This window comes from Lutjanus erythropterus, chromosome 23 (genome assembly GCF_056507025.1).
Source record: "Lutjanus erythropterus isolate fLutEry1 chromosome 23, fLutEry1.hap2, whole genome shotgun sequence".
Classification (NCBI taxonomy): Eukaryota; Metazoa; Chordata; class Actinopteri; order Lutjaniformes; family Lutjanidae; genus Lutjanus; species Lutjanus erythropterus.
The window spans coordinates 5,777,190-5,796,033 of record NC_139339.1 but is presented as its reverse complement, the minus strand read 5'-3'; the positions used below and the strand labels follow the sequence as shown (position 1 = coordinate 5,796,033).

Below are 18,844 nucleotides of genomic sequence, written 5' to 3'. Positions count from 1 at the left end.
ATAAGATATGACACTGTGATGAATGAGCTTTAGAGCTGTCGGCATGCACAATTCTTCACTTTGGACAATGGCAGGCTAGTCGTTTCCCCCTTCATTCCTGTCTTTATGCTAAGCTAAATTAATCGCCTACATGCTGCAGCTGTGCACTCTGCACACAAACACAACAAGAGGGTGAGAATCTTCACATTTCACTCCCAGCGAGAAAGAGGACATAAAACAAAATGTTGAAATTTTCCATTTAATGCTAATTTAAGACTTCCTACAAATACTTCAAAGTAAAAGCCTTCAAAGAAAATAGAACAAGGATGGCTCGTTTCTGCTTAGTTAAGCTTCTGAACATGCAAATTGTTCTATTTGCACCACTTCTCGGTGCAACGACAGGGTTGATGTTTAACAACACACTAAACTACTCTAATGAATGAATACTGAGAACAAGATGTTGTATGAGGGCAGCAGGGCAAAGGTTTTTTAACTGTATGGAAATAAACTGATTAGATTTAAAAGGTGTACTTTCATAAAGTTGGAAAACCTGCAAAATATAGACGTACGTTTTGTGATATTTTGCACCATTATCTGTATACTATGTTTCATGCAGTTTGGTGAGTTTTGCCAAAATTTACACTGCTTTTTGCTTGACGATATTATGAGAGAAAAGTGTGCTACCTCAGGCAAATACTGTGAATACTGTAGTATCTTGAACAGGGAGTTGTACCCTTTACTTCCTGTGGATGTTCTCTTTTTTAAGTTATTGCATTTTTATGAAAACTCCCAAGTTTAAGGTTAGCTCTGAAAAAAAAAACATCCTGTTGCCACTCTCAATTGTTTCTCCACATTTTTCAGGGGTGTAACACCTATAATTTCTGCATCATGTCATCGTAACTTTTTTGTGAGACTTTCCCTGCCCTCGTCTCTCGCCCCTTAACGTCTTCTGTAACACCTCGTAGTAGGCTCTTTACCTTGGCCACTTTGATGATGTCAGGAATGTCCAAGTATGCTGCAACAGGTGGCAGGCCTTTTCCGATCAGGTAAGCCTCGTCGGCCTTCTGCCTGTGAAGACAAGGGCAATAGATTTATTATCGATGCAATGGGATGCAAGCGTTATGGCTTCAGTTAAGAGTAGGCACCAGTATTTACTCAAAATAAATCAACTTCCTCAAACTTGTGCAAAATATCACAGCTGGGGTTCTAACAAGAATTTGAAAATGGGACCAAATGACCTGTTTTCTTGCCTCACTGCACTGGTTACCTGATTTTTTTATTGTTTTTAAATCACTTGGTGGCCTTGACCCCTTCTTACAAAACTGACCTTCTCACCCCTTAAACCCCAGTCACTGTCACGTCCAGGTGTTTTCAGGACAACAAGCTCAGCTTTACATTGACGGACAACTGAACAGCTGCTCAACTTACAGTGTAGGACTCAAAGCTGCTTGTTATTGTCAAATTATAATAATGCGCTTGTCTTGCGCCCCTGCATTGTTCCTACAATATTCCTGCAGCCTGCCTGAGCTTCAAGTCTGGGAAACAACTCACTTGCACATTAAATTGGATTTCAACCTATTTAATATACCGTATATGGCTCCAACTTGCCTTATGGACCACAGCACTCATTGTTGGATGTGCAATTGTTGCATATCGCTCCTTTAATCACTCAGATTAGCCCTCAAATCAGCCTTTAGGACAGGCAGAACGAGGTGAAAGGCAAGATTTATAAGTCAATGAAAGACATTTAAAAAAAAACAGACATTAGTAAGAGTGGAATAGAAAAGCTCAGTGAGGATTAGGAAGTCTGTGCATGTAAACCAAGCAGTGTGATTACCTGAGTGTTTGTTATGTCAATACAATAATAGTTATGTCCCTACTTAATACCAGTCACAGAACAAAGAATTGGCCCAAAGCGCAGGAGAGGAGAAAAATGCTCCCAAAGCTTCCTTTAATTGCTGTTGGCTCTAATCAACTGTTAGCGTTTTCATGGTCGATACCCAGCGGTGGCAGCGCAGCAGTTTACTAAGACATCTGTCGGTTACGCTTTCTTTATTTAAACCTGTGCGGTCCCATTCGGCTCTAATGTAGCAGAGATTAGTACCTGTGCATCTGTCCGGTGTCCTGCTCGGAGTAGACGGCCACGGTTCGAATCCCCAGTTCGGTGCAGGCTCTGAACACACGGATAGCGATCTCACCTGGAAGAAAAGAGGAATGGGTGATGAAGAGGATGGTTATTTTATTAATTTATCAGCCATATTGTCTTTGTTTTGCTTGGCTACATTTTGCTTCAGTTTCTTTTCTTTCCTAAATGTTGCTCGTCCTCAGCTTCGCTTTTATTCCCTTTATTATCTAAATGTGTCTTTTTTTTTATCCGCAGCAGATTGAACATAGTGGGAGGTTGTAATTCTATTTTTAATAAGCACACTTTATATGATTTTATCAACATCCTGTAGCATTGCCCCCATTTCTGCTGAAAATAAAATAAACTTTGAATTTTTCATGCCATAAACAAGACACATTTTTCTGGTGTGCAAAAATATCCAGACACTGCAACAAGTCTACTGTTTTTTTTTTCCTAAAGTCTGAGAACACAGAGTAAAATCTCAGCTTTAGACAACCAAAACACTGCCTGCCTTTAATCTTGCTGTCACTAGAGCCAAATACTTGTTTTTCAAGCCACAAACATTTTGCAGGAGGAAAAAAAAAAGAAAGTTTAGTCACTGAAAACTAGCAAGATGTGTTGTTCTCGCTTGGAGGGGAGGACAGCGTTCAAACATTTGAGGAGAATTTGAAAAAAAAAAAGGAGGCCAAGGGGGGAAAAAAGCAAAGAAAAGAAAGTGAAATCTGGAGAAGGACAACAGAAGGAACACAACAGGATGAAAATATGAGCGAGGACAGTGAGGAGAGGACAAGATGTTATGAAAAGCCTGACAAATGACATAAAGTGGCATTATGGGTACTCGCGTTGTGCCTGTTGTTGACTTAAAGTGGTCGTGACATGGATTTATTTCATCACTGGAGTAATATGCAGTTATGATAGTCACTGGCAAATGTATTTTTGCATTAGTGTGGGGCAAAGAAAATAAACAATTTACAAGCTGTGACAGCAGTCATTTTGTCACTCAGACATGGCTGTTAAAGTAAACAGAAAACAGAAAACAACGTTTGATGACGCATGATGTGACGTCATGTTAAAACAGCAGCAGCGCTGCACAAGTTACTGCAGAAACGTTTAGAAAATCTGTTTAAAGTGACTACAACAAAGTTTGACACCGCACTTCCTTGGCTCCCCAGAATTACACCTGCCACGTGTGAAGATCAGATGAAGGGTACATACGTGCATAGACATTACTTTCTTCATAGATAGAAGAAATCTAGAGATTGAAAAGTGAAGAAAGTTTAGAAAAGGATGTTGGAAAAACAAAGAAAAAGGACAAAAAACAGAGGACCTACAGGGCAGTTTTTAAGAATTGAGGTACCAAACAAAACAGAGTTTGGCAAGTTTAACAAAATGACAAATAAGTGGAGAGGAGACAAGAGAAGCAGTGGAGGGGAAAAAAGAGGGAAGTGAAGTAAGGAATGAAAAGAGAAGAGTGAAAAAAGGCAAAGTCACGTGAGGTAAAAAACGAAGACAGCAATTGTCTCAGAGGAAAATCACATCTGACAAGTGCTGAAAAAGACGAGGAGGAGGAGGAGAGGGGAAGAGGGGAGGTAAGAGGGGTGGAGGGGAGGAGCAGAGCAGCAATGGCAAAGAGGAGATGTGCTTGGCGAAGTGGAATCTGGGCTGATATGATACGATGGTCCAGTCTCCCTCTTCATCACACACACACACACACACACACAGTGAAGCCGAACACGGTCCGGTGCACCTCAGTGTGATGAATGTGATCTAATGTGGTGTTGATATCACGTCACGCTTATGCGACGGAGAGAGATTGACGGAAAGCCCTGCTCTGTGTGTGTGTGTGTGTGTGTGTGTGTGTGTGTGTCTGGGAGAGTGTGCGGACGTGTGGCAGAGACCACAATCTATTTGAATCAAATTGATGGATTAAAGCAGTTAAATGGAGCCTTTATGGGAGGGGAGACATGAATGTATGCATGCATATGCTCAGTGCAGACTTATGTGCTGCAGCAGGTCTGCAGAGTGTGTCCAGAATTTAAACCCTGCACACTGATCAATCTGAAATTGTATGAAAAAAAAAAAAAGACACTGAACTAAATCGAGCATTTTAAACGTGTCCACGAGAACAAATACAACAGCAGGCTCTAAAAAGCATGAATACTTTAACGTTAATTTATTTTTGTCACTCAAATCCTGCCCATCACCTGAAAGAGTCACTCTAATTGCACGCTGAGGGCCTCTCTGGACAAGCATTAGCATTAACAGCATCTGGTCCGGTGATTTTAAGTACTACCAGAGCACGTCAGTGATGTTTACTCCGTGTGAAAAGACCATGGTGGTGACCGCTTAGTGTTTCAAAAACTCCGGGCTTCTCTGTAATTATATTTCCATTCAGATCTCAATCGCAGTATAAAGCAGGCCACACTTATGGTGATTTCTAGCAGCTTAGAAGGGAACAGATGGATATTTTTGCCTATTGGTGGGTCCAAAAATATATATCATATAAAACACAGAACAAAACAAGTTTCATTTAGGCTCCAGAGAATGTAGAATGTTTATTTTAGCTTCCATAACCAGTAATATTTAAAGGACCAGTTTGTGGGATTAAGTGGTATCTACCAGTGAGCCTGCAGATTGCAAACACCTCATCTCCCTCTCTACTTTCAAGCATGTAGGCAGACTTTGAGTCGTGTCCCCAGTAAGTCGGCGAGGGCTTACTGCTGTCACACTGTCAAATCGTCAAGTGCTTCACTATTAGAGCCCTTAATGCACACTTTACGTAAGTCTGCATTTCCAAAGACTTCGCCTGAGGGAATTACCCACAGTTCATAGCTTTGGAGTATGTTGAAGTAATAAAAGGACACAGCAGGTCAAAGCAGGATTACAAAGCTTCTAAAAGGGATACGATCGAACCAGAGACTACGTTTAAAAGGTCGAGAAGCTGCAGCATTTATTAATCGACACACCTGTACTGTACAGTTACTGCCAGAGTGACAACTCACTGCTAAGTTTCTGTTTGGGTATGAGCAGCAAGATTTAAGGCTTTAGGTGTCACACTGGGGATTGGGCCCAAGTGCCTGGTTTTCCCGTTCTGGGCTCCTGTAGAAACAACATGGCAGCCTCCGCCTCCTCTGCGCCCTCCAGAGATAAAAACAGCTCATTTCTAAGGTAACAAAAACATGAGGATTCTGTATGTTCAGGTGATTAAACACTAATGAAAACATAGCGGTGAATATTTTATCCCACTCCTGCCATATTCTGCAAATAAATCCCTGCAAATCTTTCACACTGAAGCTTTAAATAAACATTTGTACAGCATAAAATTCAAAAACGGTTGACTGCATCACGCTTGTATTATGTACAAACACTCTTAACCTCAGCTTCCTAGTGTACAGTCAGGACTATGGTTGCAGTTCCACCTCTGTTTCCAGCATTTTAAGAGGTTCAGTGTTTCTGTATTAAAGCAAACAAATCTAGCTTCTCCAGCCACCCACATACAATGTGTGCTTAAATATTAGCATGTGCCAAGGCAAACTAAATACTGGCCATTAAATATTGAGAGAGACCGTTCATTTGCCTGGGGAAGATTGTAAGTGTCACAACTTTTTGTCTTGCATTATAAATGAAACCGTATTAAAGTGAATTTAATTTAATGAAGCTAGGTGAATTGCTCGTCTTCTTCAGTGGTGAATTAGTGCAGGATCTTTGGATGTGGATGGGGGTCTTACCTCTATTGGCCACCATGACTTTCTTGATTGGTCGATACTCGCTCTGCGGGGCAGAGTGGGTGAAGCGGGAGACGAGACATGTCCTCCTCACGGCCAACAGGCCAAGGCCACCTCGAACCACAGCGTATCTCAACATCCTAAAAGAAAAAGGAAAATATTTAACATTCACACGTCTTGACTCACTTAAAACCTAACCTGACAGCTATAGTTGAAGTGAGGAGGTGACAAAGTGAGACATACTGGAAACTCATGGAGCAGGAAATTCACTTAATCTGCATAAAAAACACAAATGTCCCATCCAAAACCTACTACATACACTTTCATTCGATATTTATGTCTTCACCAAGCTAAACTCAGTTTCTCAGGTGTAAAAAGATGCTTCAAGGAAAACGATAAAAGGACGGCAGAGCTTTTGCAAATGATTAAACAAGAGGTGTGTGCCCTTTTAGAGAGATTACATCTCCTAAAGTGGCAGGCCCTATTAAGTTAATGCCGGGGGTTGTGTGTATTTTCTCAGAAAATTTTAATTGGTGTTGGATGCACTGATATTTAGCAGGAATACTGGATCAATGCGGTGCTCAAGAAAAAAAAAAAAAAGCTGTATTATGTACAAATCAACTGAGAACTGTGGCCTTGACCTTCGGTTGCTATGAAAGTCTACAAAAAGCAACAGTCAGTTTGCCTGTATGATGAATGGGTGTATAGAAGATGTTATCCTGTTCAAGTCAGAGAAAATAAATTCCCATATGAATATGACTCAAACACATTATGAGTCAGAGGCTATGAGATATAATATCAGCACTCTTTGGTAAAATACTGAAAAGATGTGAGTCAGTTTTGTGCTGATTATCTGATCACAAAGGGGATATTATGAAGCAGTCTTTAAAAATAAAAACGCCACACAGATTGTGTGTGAATTCAAAACATTCATCTTGTTTGAGAACTCTTAAGAATCAGTTAATTATGTTAAGTATGTCTATTATAACTATAATAATACATACAAGGACATAATACATACAATTTTAATAAAAGTGATTTATAAAAAAGAGTAGAGAAAAGTAGCTGACAAATGAATAAAACAAAACTTCTTCCAAGAGCCCACAAAAGTAGAGTGCAAATTAGACAGCCGATCAGCTGCTGCTGTTCTGACCGGCTGCCAATCAGCTGCAGGTATGCCCAATCAATGACAAACTGTCCCCACTTGTCCCATTCATGAATCAAACTGTAGGAAAGACACAAACCTACTCATTTTTATCTTTCAAATCAGTTCTGATGAAGAGCACAGCAGCTAGAGTGGCACAGACTTGTTAAATACTGAGATAGTGTCAGGTTTGTCTTAAATTTGTTGTCAGTTTTGTCTCCTCAGTGACTGCATTTGATTTAGGACTATACTTAAACTTAGCCAGTGAACAACAGAAACAGAAACAAACCATCCATTACACCCAACACTGGCATTACGGTCTGATGGTTGCTGCATTTATAATCAATAATCCCCTACAGACATACAGTTACTAGAAGCATCCTATTTCCATACTCATACAGACAAACTTGCCTACAACCAAATGTAAATGACACATACATTACACACATGCAGTAAAGGCACAAACAGTCAGCAACTACCTCGACTAGATGGTCTCATTCACTGTGGGGGAACTGGCAGCTTTACTGGGAGCTGTGAGACTGCACAGATGAATGCTTCTTCTTCTGGTCTGATTGCAAGGCTACACTTCACTGACAGTCCTTTGCTGCCACACTGTGGTCAAATGACGGCGCCGCAGTCGATGGAGACTAGGCTGACTAATGCCTCTCATTGAATCTGCAGATAATGAAGTTATACTGTGTGTAACAGTGTGTTTGGTTTATAATACAGTTCAGGACTGAAGCAGCATAAGTGGGACATTAATCCAAAGAGCCTCAAATCACAATGAGTGCTGGCATCTTCTCCAAAAAAATTCAACTTTTTATGGTCACTGTGGCCCAGACAGAAAAAAACAAAACATTTCTTTGAGCCAAGTGAAGTCTCAGAAACTTTACGTTTGTTACCTGTGGTTGCAAGGTTTCACTTAAAATCAAGAATACATAATTTTACTCTGGCCTGCAGTGCTATTTAACCATGTAAATAGTTTTGGCGTGAGTTGCAGAGTTTTAGAGCTATCAAAGAGATGTCTGCCTCGGCTTGTGGTGCTCGAAGCCCCGAAAAATAAATCTGAAAAATTCAAAACTAGTTTCTATCCAAAAATCCTGATCCAGTTACTCAAGATAATCCACAGACCTTGTTGTGAGTAGCTTCATGTAGGAACTATTTTCTTTCTAGAGGACAGAAAGTAGTTCTGGTAGATTCTGCTGCTTGTGTCCAAATGTGGTCGCGCTCGGCTTGTGGTTGAGCGGTTTTATGCCAGTTTATTCTGACACAGCCAACACGCTAATTGATTTTCATTTTCTAGATGAAAATACTGCCAAACCACACTGCTTTTAGAGCAGCTGTCTTTCTTACAAATTTTTCTGAAATGTTATTAATATCCCATGTCCTTGTCAAATAAAGTAATCAACTAAAATGAAATAAATAAACAATTACGATGACATACAAGGTGGCGGATAAAGTTAACTAACAGCATAGCTCAGTTCACCTGTGTGAAGAGGACTGTCCCATCTAACACTGTGGACAAGTGTTGGGATCATATCTCTATTTAGAATGAATTACACACACAAATGAACCAAATCAAACTCATTTAGTTAGGCTACATAAACCCCAAAAATGTCCCCCTGGAGAATCAACTAAGAGGAAGCGAATCAAGAATCAGTAAGTAAAAGCTTTTCGACTGCCATCGAATGCCTTCAGACCGTCTGGAGGCTCAGACTGAAACAGAATACCATACTGACACAAAAGCAGCAGCGTCACACTTTGAAAGAGATACAGTTTCCAGGGGCCCGAATACGACAGGGAGACGACAGCGTGCCACAGAGGAACAAGACAAATGAACCAGGCGGAACAGACGGCGAAAAAATAAACATTATGTGCGTCCTCCATTAACCTCGCCTCTACAATCCAGCTAAAGTATAACTTCTCACCAGACAAGTATATTTATCATAAACTAGAGCCTGCTGGGGGATGTATGGGGGCGGCTGTGGCTCGGGAAGTAGTGCGGGTCGTCTACCGATCACAGGGTTGACGGTTTAATCTACACCTCCTCGTCTCCACGTGTCAATGTGTGAGATTTTATCTGTGATACAAATAAAAAATACTTGCACGTACTGGGCATGTAACCTACCGATTCCTCTCGGGTTTAACAACTAACGATGAAAAGGACCCAGTGACATATCACAAGACAAATACTGTATTGATATTACCTTTCATGTTAGCATCAACGTCGACTGAACAGCCGCATGAATTATGCCAAATTTTGCATTTAAAAGGTGGCATTTTGTAGAAGCATGATCAGTAACAAAGAAACACCGATTTAATGACATGTACTGAGAATTATATGATAATATTTCCAGCCAGCAGCCTAATGATGGGTAATTTAAGCTGTGGCCTTTATTGAAAATGCCCTCTGATGTCCCAAAAGCTGGAAATCTTCCAGACACTGAGGCCTGCAGTGGAAAAAAAACTTGCACAGCAATGTGCTAATGTGGTAAATTATCACTGTGAACTGATATAATGACTTGATGATAAAGATTTCTCTCTTTTTCTGCCATTATTCAACAGTTGTGCGTCCACTACCTTCTTCCTTCCTTTCTTCCTGTCTCCCTGCACCGCCGGATGGAGCTAACAATAACACAGGCTACGACAGGAGGTTTACCGGTAGCACGACTCGCTTTGCCAAAATGCAATGAGGCAAACTCAAGGATAAATTGTGGAATGAAAGGAATGTCAAAATGGTGGGGACGCTCGAGCAGTGAAAATGCAACTTGAGGATAATTTTGGTTTTGAGCCTCGATGTCGTACCGCTGGTTTGCCTCCTTTTCTGGCTCTGAGGAACGCCTCGGAGATAAAACTGTTGTTTGTCAGGACTCAGCCTGAGAAATAAGGAAAAGAAGGAAAATGGAAGAAGAAGGGAACAATGACTTTGTGTGTGGGGCTTCATTTTTAGGTGCACTTAAGGTGTCTATTTTGAAAATATCTGATACTTGGTGAATACAGATCTTGGCCTTCACTGATGAAAACAGATTACTCAATTTAGCACGTGGGGACTCGCAGTGGAAAATACTTTTAGTCTATTCTGGTGTCTGACTCATAGTTTAACACAGAGGAAGTATCGACTCTTAAACCATTTGTAATATGAAGAACACTTAATGAGGCTTTTCTTTCAGGAAGGAGCAAGCTGTGTGCAAGCATCAAACATCTGAGATGAATTATTACTTGAACATGATTGTTATTTCCAGGGTATTGAAGTAAGCCACATTAGTACAGTCTAACATGCAACACAACATGGCAAAAGGAGACCAAATCACACCCACAGTTCAGAGCTACACATCCACATCATGTGTTTATACAGAACACGATCAGTTCACAACAAAATCAATCAAATTGCTTAAGTGAAAATGTGATACAACCCAACTTCCATGTGGCTCAGACTGATAAAGCAGGAATGCATCTTATCATGCACAACGTGCAGTCATCAGCGGGAGCGGCGGTAACTGCCGCCATCGATATCCACCCTAAATACAGGAGCTTCGTCATGCAGCGCTGAGCAGATGCAACCTGATCAATCGATGACTTTCAATCATGATCAGTTCCCTGTGGAAAGTATCATATACCCAACAAACAGACATTTTGGTGATAACGTAACACAGGTTGTTTTGTTTTGTTAACTTTATAGGCAGCATTATGTGCATTATGTTTGATCCTTTTTCTCAATTCAAGTTTAATATACACATATATTTTGCTCGATTTGTGTTTTTTATTTATAATCATTTGTGATTATTAAAAATAACTGTCAAAGTTTCTCGTTAAACTGTAAAATATCCCACCCTTAGTACATATTTCTGTTACAAGTAGGGCTGAACGATTTTTCTTAAAAGTATTTAACTGCAACTGTGATTTGATTTCTGATCTTAGAGGGAATGATGAGGATATTGAAACATGAAAAACATGTTAAAATGACTATGATGCATTAATTTAAAAGTTTTTTTGACAAACATTTGGCCTTTAACAAATATTGCACCTCCTGCGATTTGAAAACTGCAGAAAGCCACACTGCGATTTTGATATTTCGATTAATTGTGCAGCCATAGTCACAAATGCTAATCACTTTTGAGGGATTATTACAAAAAAAATGTGTATTTATGTTTAAATTGCACATTATACTCTATATAAATAATATCTGATTGATCAAATTATTTTACTCTTTCATATGGATATTAGTCAGCCCCACTTATTAAACAAGACCTTTTCAATCACTCTGCTAAAACTTCATCTGATGCACAAACAGCCCAGCTGAACACACAAACACACACACAGATGGACAAAATAACAGGAACAGTTCATGATATAACCCTCATACAGGTGTTATAATTACTGGGTCCACTGTATTTTTTTAGGGGGGAAACAGGGGACAGAGTAACTTCTGTCAACAGTGACAGAAAATCCAAGTCATCCACATAACTTGCTTTGTTTTTCTTCCTCCACACACACACACACACACACACACACACACACACACACACACACACACACACACACACACACACACACTCTGTAACAAATCTCTTTCAGATGGATTACAGGGCTTACATTGGGATCAGTTTTGTCCAGAATGCTCATGTGATCCTGGTCTTACAACACATGAAATCAAACTGCATTGATTACACATAAGAAACACTGACGGCAGACACATTTTAAGAGCTTGTCGGTGAATAAATGTGGCAGGCTAATAAGCTTCCCAGGCCTCACAGTGAGTTACACATTCATTATTCACCCTGGGTCCCATTCATTTTGATTTAACCAGGAATGATTTCTATATATTTCCCATTTTAGGTGCATTTTTTGACTAGAAATTTGGAAAGGCATCAATTTTTACTGAAAAGTAAAATTCTGAACAGTTAGCCCTATCCTAAGCATTAATACTGTTAAAGTCATATCTATCTGATACGTAAAAGCTAGAAGCATTTGCAAAGTTTCCCTTGGGTCCTTTAACAGACCTTTCAGGAGGTTCTTGCTGTGACAAAGGAATGTGATCTTTATCCTTTAACTGAGTCTAAAACTAATAAAAAGGGTAGTGAGGGTTTCTCCCATGTGAATGATCCACCCACTTCAGACCAGCAAATTCAATCAGATACTGACATCAGCTTCACATGATTCCAATCAGATACTAAAATATCTTTTACGAAGAGTTATGCCGCAGTCAGTGGGAGCGCCGCAGCTCTGTCTGCTTCCCAGGAAACAGAAACTATTCAAACCAGGGGGCAAAAATCTGGCTGAAGTCATTCAGCAACAACTTTAACTCCATGAGGTTAAATCTGGAGGCTCAGAACCACTTGCACTTTGTGAAAAACTGCCTCAGCAAATAATCTAAATAGTCCAGAAAAACGTCGTTGGTAAACAAAGTTTGTTGCTGCATCCTCAAATGCAAATTCGGACTCTGCAGTGCAAAGTGAAAGCCATAAATCAACAACGTCCAGAAACCATGCAGACTTCTCTGGGCCCGACCTCGTCTGATGAGTCCACATTTCAGACTGTATTTAGAAATCATGGACGTTGTGACCTCTGGGCTTAAAGAGGAAAAGGTCCATCCAGAAGTTCAAAAGCCAGCATCTGTGATGGTACAGTGTGTTAGTGCACACAGCATCATGGGGCAACTATTACATCAGTTAGGGCTCCATTGATGCTGATCTTTTTCTTTTTCAGAATCAGGGTTGTAGGTAGGAACCTTAAAGATTAAAGATTTGTAGCGTCAAGTCAGACACTACAACCGTAATATGATAATTATAGTAGTTGAGGCACATTTAATGGCGCTAGTGTGCCTCCAGGCATTAATATGAACATCTGTTGATGTCAGTGCTTTCTGTCTGTCCAGGTCTTGACTGAAACAGTTCAATAAGACATTACTGTATAACCTCTTTCCTACCTGAATGATAACACCGGCTTCAAAACTGCTGCAACACAACAGAATTAAATTATAGTTGGAAAGCCAAAATAGAATTAAGACGTTTTAAGCCAAATGTACTTGATGACCCTCTCTCTCTCTTTGTCTCTCTCCATCGTCCTGTCTCTAAAACTCTGTGTCCTCCTCAAAAACACACAAACACACACACAAACAGAAGCACAAGTGCCCTCACGTAAAGTTTCTGAACAGCCACGCGTCTGGGCATCACATCCAAATCATGACAAACACACGTGGCTGCGTGCACGCGTCAGACACTCCTCTGTGCAAAGTTAAAGGTCAGGGGTCACCGAGAACGACCAGCGTGTGCTCGCCAGCTTAAAAGAAAAGAGGCGATTTCTGGTTCATACATTAACTTCTCAGAGGTCGAAGTTCTGTTTTGACGCACAAAGTCTCTGATATTGTGACACACAAACACATAACTGGTATTAACTTTGCCCTAATCCACTGATCATTGGGCAAATAACAACATGGTTATCTGCCAGCATTTGTGCAATAAGAGAATCTATCTTTTCATCTTTTACAACAAACATCTCGGCCTGATTCATTCAGAGCTCTCTGAACAGGCAAAAGCTCTGATGTGATCTAAGTGATATCGCCTTTAAAGATCTCTTACTTAGAGTGAGTATGAGTATGACTGCCAAGAAGTTGAGTTTAATCAAATAGTCCCTTCCCCAGTTTTAGTCATGAACTATAGCTTAGGAGTTTCAACCTTTATGATATAGAATAAAGGTTGTCAGTCGCATCAATACTTTTTTCAATACCATGTGTTTAACCCAGTACAATATGCATCACTTTAAGTAGTGAAAGTACAATTATTTGTACCTCATTCAAGGCCTCAATCCAGTCTTTATCGTCCTGCATGAGATTTGACAGAAAAACCAGACAGTGTTCAACAGGGCAAGAATTTCAGTGCAGTCACAACAGCCATGGCCGCTGTGCCGCCTCAGTTTGGCCTCATGCCCCTCAAATTAATGATCCACCCTGCAGCCAAAACAGCTTTGATATCCCAAATGAACTGCCCCAGCTGATTTCACTGTTTTCTCCTCTGTCTCTTTCCTGTCAATACATTTTTTTGGACACCAGTTCGGATTCTGAGTGGGCAGCATCAAGTGATTCACTGCACACGTACCCGGATTCATAGCCTGATGTGAACCGCTGGAAGACTGGGCTATTTGAGTGTGATGAATCACAGCAGAGACAGAGCGCTCAGGATGAGCACAAGACAGAGAGCGTGCAAATATGGAGGTAAGTGTTAATGTGATATAAACTTTTTTTGATCATGAAGCCTGATGATACTCTACAATTCTGTGATTTACACTGCAGACTGCAGCCTCTGTTAACAGCAGCAAACAGCTGGGTCCACACTGTAGGATCATCGTCTCTTCATTACACCGCCAGATGTGCCGTCTCATTCTATGGAAGCCGCCAATGTGATAGGAAAAAAAATGACTTACTATCTCAAAATAATAACTTAGTATCTGAAAATAATAAGAAACTTTATTAAAATAATGACCTCGTATCTCAAATCAATGTTATCTCTATTCTACTTTTCTTAACAAGGTTACAAAGGACTCTACAGGAAATGAACAATAAAAAACAGCCAAAACTAAGAAACAGCAAATGAAACAGCACAAGTAAGAACAACACCATTAAATATACAGAAGAAACCAAATAAAACATCACAAAAGTTTGACGGATAAAATCAGTTAGCAAAGTTCTCGATCTCGTTTGGGAGGCTGATCCAGCCACATAAGGAGTCACAAGGTCCTTTAAATAATTTGGAGCAAGGCCATTTAATGCTTTAAAAGTTATAAGAAGAATTTTAAAATCAACACAAAATAAACCAGTGTAGGTTGGCTAAGACCGGAGTAATATGTCCGTATTTTTTTGTGCCTGTTAAAATTCAAGCTGCAGCATTTTGTTCCAGTTGGAGATGTTGGCAGGAGCTCTTGTTGATGCCAGCATAAAGTGCACTGCAGTAGTCTAATCGGGAAAAAAATAAAAGCATGGATGATTTTGTGCACAAAGGTCTGTCTCAAAGATTTCTTGCAGTCTGCTTAATATTTTGATTTAGTGGGCCAGGTCGACTGTGAGGCAGGCTGGTGGGACATATTTGACGAACTATTAAGACCTCAGACTCATCATCATCATCATAAAAGACCAAGTGGCCTTACCCCTAAAATGATGAAATCCCAGGCCTGGTGTGACTTTTTCTAACAAGTCTACAAGGTATGAGACACTATATTAACATTTGCAAGTGAGGTAAGACATACAGAATCCTGCTGCTCTTCTTATGTACAAAAAAATTCAAAGCAGATAGCTGTGAAAACACACCTGACAACAGCTGACAGTTTCACCGCCCCCAAACACTGTTCTCAACATGTAACATGACACAGAGCTCTCGCCTCAACATGTTTTAACAAAAGATCGCCTCACAAATGTATTCGGTCACACACACACACACACACACTCAGCGCTGTCTGTCCAGGTAGACTGGTTGCTTATTTTTATGATGCACAAAAAAAAAAAAAACTAGATGCAACAAAGTCTCTCGGCGTCCAAATGATTTCTGAAAAAGTCCTGTGTCATCGCATGTGGAGACGGAGCGAACAACAAAGAATGGAAAATTATTGTGCATTCATTCACACACCCTTCCTCCCTCCCTCCCTCCTTCCACCTCAGCAGTCTCCTCCTCTGTCCGTCCTGCCCCTGACCTGATAGGTAGAATGAATGACTCTGTGTCTGTAAACACGGGAAAAGTAGATCAGGGCTCTTCAAACACAGGAGCATATAATATTTCTGTAAGATTTACTCCTTAATCTAAATGTAAACACCTACAAAAGGTGAAGTCAAAGATGCGCCTGCTATTCAAACTATCTTCAGTCACAGAATCTTCCAAGACCATGCAATGAGAAAATCATCCTTGCACAAAAAAAGTCCACGAATAACATTTAAGATGCAAAGAAGTAGCGTGCAAGATCAGCTGTGTCAGAGCAGTGAGCAACAGTTAGGTTTGAGGTTCATAAAAGGCCCCAATTATCAACAGCAACACATGCTTCGACAGCAGGAACAAGGTTACCGAGGCTGACTGTGTTCATGTAGACAAAACAGATGCCTGTGACCGGACTGAAAAGTGGTGAGCGGTGGCATAAAGGTTGGAATATTGAGCTTGTGGAAAGGTAGACGGTAGGGTCATGGGTTTGAATTCACTAGCAGTCTGGGAAAACTCCACCGGAAAGACATAAACAAGAAATCCTCTAATCTTTATAAGGACATAGGAAAAACCACCTTGTGCAAGACGTTAATGTTGTTGCATAGTAAGTTTCTTTATCATTCATAAAACCTTTCCCTGACTTCACACGTTTTAACCAAGTGTGAACCAACCATGACGTCACCCACTGGTTTGCAGACTAACGTTTTCGATGACTTGAGTTCAGGATTACCATCTTGGTTTCTTGCAACCACAGCATGCACATTACCAACCAGAGCATGGCGCCGTTGGGTGACAAAGCTTGGTTTTACGCTCGTCCATTCGGCAGGAAAAAACGTCTGCCACAAAGTTTCTACAACTTGCAACTAAACAGTACGCTAAAACATGTTTCTGAAAATATTTTAGGCAAGAAATGTTAAATGTAGTAACAGAAATCAGTTTCGTGAGCCCTCTGTTTTGCACTGTGTTGTGTTGTTGCTCTATTTTATTCTAAATGGGACCATAATTTACAAAATGAGCATCATCCTGTATAGAAAAAAAAAGTTAAAACTCATTTGAACTTAGCAATGTCAACAAACTAGTTGTTTTAGTATGTAATAAAATACAGTTTGCGATGCATTGACAGGATTGTTGGAGCCAAATGAAGCTGCTACATTTTCACTGTCACTAAGTCTCTTTACCAGCTGTGTTAACAAGATGCTCCACCTCCTGCTGCTACAGGCTGCTCCTTTAGGGTATTATATGTTAGAAAAACACCAGGTTTATTGCATAATTCTTTAATAACAAGTGCATGCTGCTGTTCTAGGCACTTTTTTACATTCTTACTGGGCTGCGTAGTTTGATCGAGTCCAGGGAATTATTTAATCTGTTGTCTTTTTGTGGTCTATCACAGGCGATCAAGGTCATATTTTGAATTTGAACTTGTGATATAGATTCTATTCTGAAAAAAAGTCATTTGCAATGAGGGGCAGCAACAAAGGAACAAAACCACAGAGAACATTCTTGACCAGAGGGCTTTAGAGGACAGAGGTCAGAGATGAACGTCCACTAAAGCCCTGAAACTGAACTTACTTCATCTACCTACAAAAGAAACTGTTTGTGAAAACTTTTGCTCTCTTTATAACCACAGATTACCAAGAGGGGCCTTGTAGTAGTGAGCTCTTCTGCGCTAACGTGGGTGAGGGGCTACTGAGAACACGAACGCTTCACAAGTGACATTACTTGACCCTCCTTGACCTCACTGAGTCTCGAGGGAAGAGGCAGCTTCCAGAGACTGCTGATGCCACACCTTCACGCAGGCTTTCATGATTCAGCTGCACACCTGTTAATCACAGGTGGATCAATCTATCATGAATCATAACAAACACATCACCGTGTGCTTTGAGGCCCAGTGAAATAAGACCTCTTTAATCCGATTATGATGCCTAAATCATTATTTATGTCCACAAGCAGAACAAGATGGAACTGCAGAAGATAGACTTCAACAAACCGTGACCAAACACATGTCAAAAGGCACCATAAAGACTTCAAAAATAATGATTATGTCATCTCTTTTGTAGAATGAGAGTGCCCAGGACGCTAGTTTATTCTCACCACTGGTAGCCCGGTCTTTGTTTACTACTTGCCTCCCTGTCTGACAGATTCCACTTTAACTCCTACACCACTCGTCATAACTGTTTGTGAGATGGTAGTATGAAAAGCAGATGGTCCAGTGTTTCCAAGGAAGCATAAATAATGCTATTTCTTTCACTCTTTATTTCATGGGAACCCCAGCAACAGGGCAGGACCTCATTAAACTGACAGCCCTGAAGAACAAGAAAAAATGCTGAGGGAATAAGGCAAGTCTGCACCAACACACACTGAAATACACAAGTGCAGTCTTTAAAATTCATCGGATTTTCAAAACTTCTACTGTAGTTTAGGGAAATTATATCATGCAAAGGAAAATGTGTTTGCATGAAATGCAAATGTGCAACATCCCAAACTAAAAACACAAATGCCATTAGATAGGCACATGCGTTTTTTAAGTGCAGGCATAAGAGTCAAAACACTTGCTGTGGCACATATTGACAGACACGTTGTACCACTTTGGAACACTTGAGGTCAAAATGTTCCCTCTAAACTCCTCCCCTACACCTAGGACTCTTGATTTAATCTGTCCTAAAAGGAATGCAAACTGATTTTGAGACATTCAGGAAATAAGATTTAAAAGGCTTGCCTGTAGCATGACATTATAAAAATATCAAATCATTTCAGCCTTGCGTGTGGAAATATAATATCCTCTGACCATCCCAGGGCTCCATACATGCTACCAGATATAGTCCAGACTTAAGTGTAAGTGGATCACTGTTACACACTACTGATGACAGTAAAAACAGATTTATCTGAACACTAACATGAGGAGCTGAGATGACTTTGCAACAAAACATCAAGATAAAAATTAAGCATGCTACAAACACAACAGCTCAGCTTGTCCTGTCTGTCCAATTGACCCTTCCTAAGTCCCGCCTCTTATTGCTCTGTGCTCCAATAGTAAGGCAAGCATGGTGCCCAGCAGATCCCCAGTCAGCTTTCTCCTTTCCTGTTTCATTTACTTTGATAAGCTGTGTGCTAAGCTCGTCTATGTTGAAAAGAAAATCTAATTTTGAAGATGGTTTAAAGATGTCACTTGGGAACCTGTAAACAGGACATCTTA

At 40.4% G+C, this 18,844-nt stretch overlaps 1 protein-coding gene across 1 annotated transcript in view; it reads right to left on the bottom strand.

Moving 5' to 3' along the window:
- The window catches only part of LOC146305548 (pyruvate carboxylase, mitochondrial-like), a 399,577-nt gene that overhangs the window by 377,614 nt on the left and 3,119 nt on the right, over window positions 1-18,844 (bottom strand). The window contains exons 2-4 of the mRNA XM_084711698.1: window positions 5,833-5,969; window positions 2,084-2,177; window positions 957-1,047 (exon numbers count right to left, since the gene is read on the bottom strand). Coding sequence (XP_084567824.1) covers window positions 957-1,047; window positions 2,084-2,177; window positions 5,833-5,969 — 322 coding nt within the window. The remainder of the gene's footprint in view (window positions 1-956; window positions 1,048-2,083; window positions 2,178-5,832; window positions 5,970-18,844) is intronic.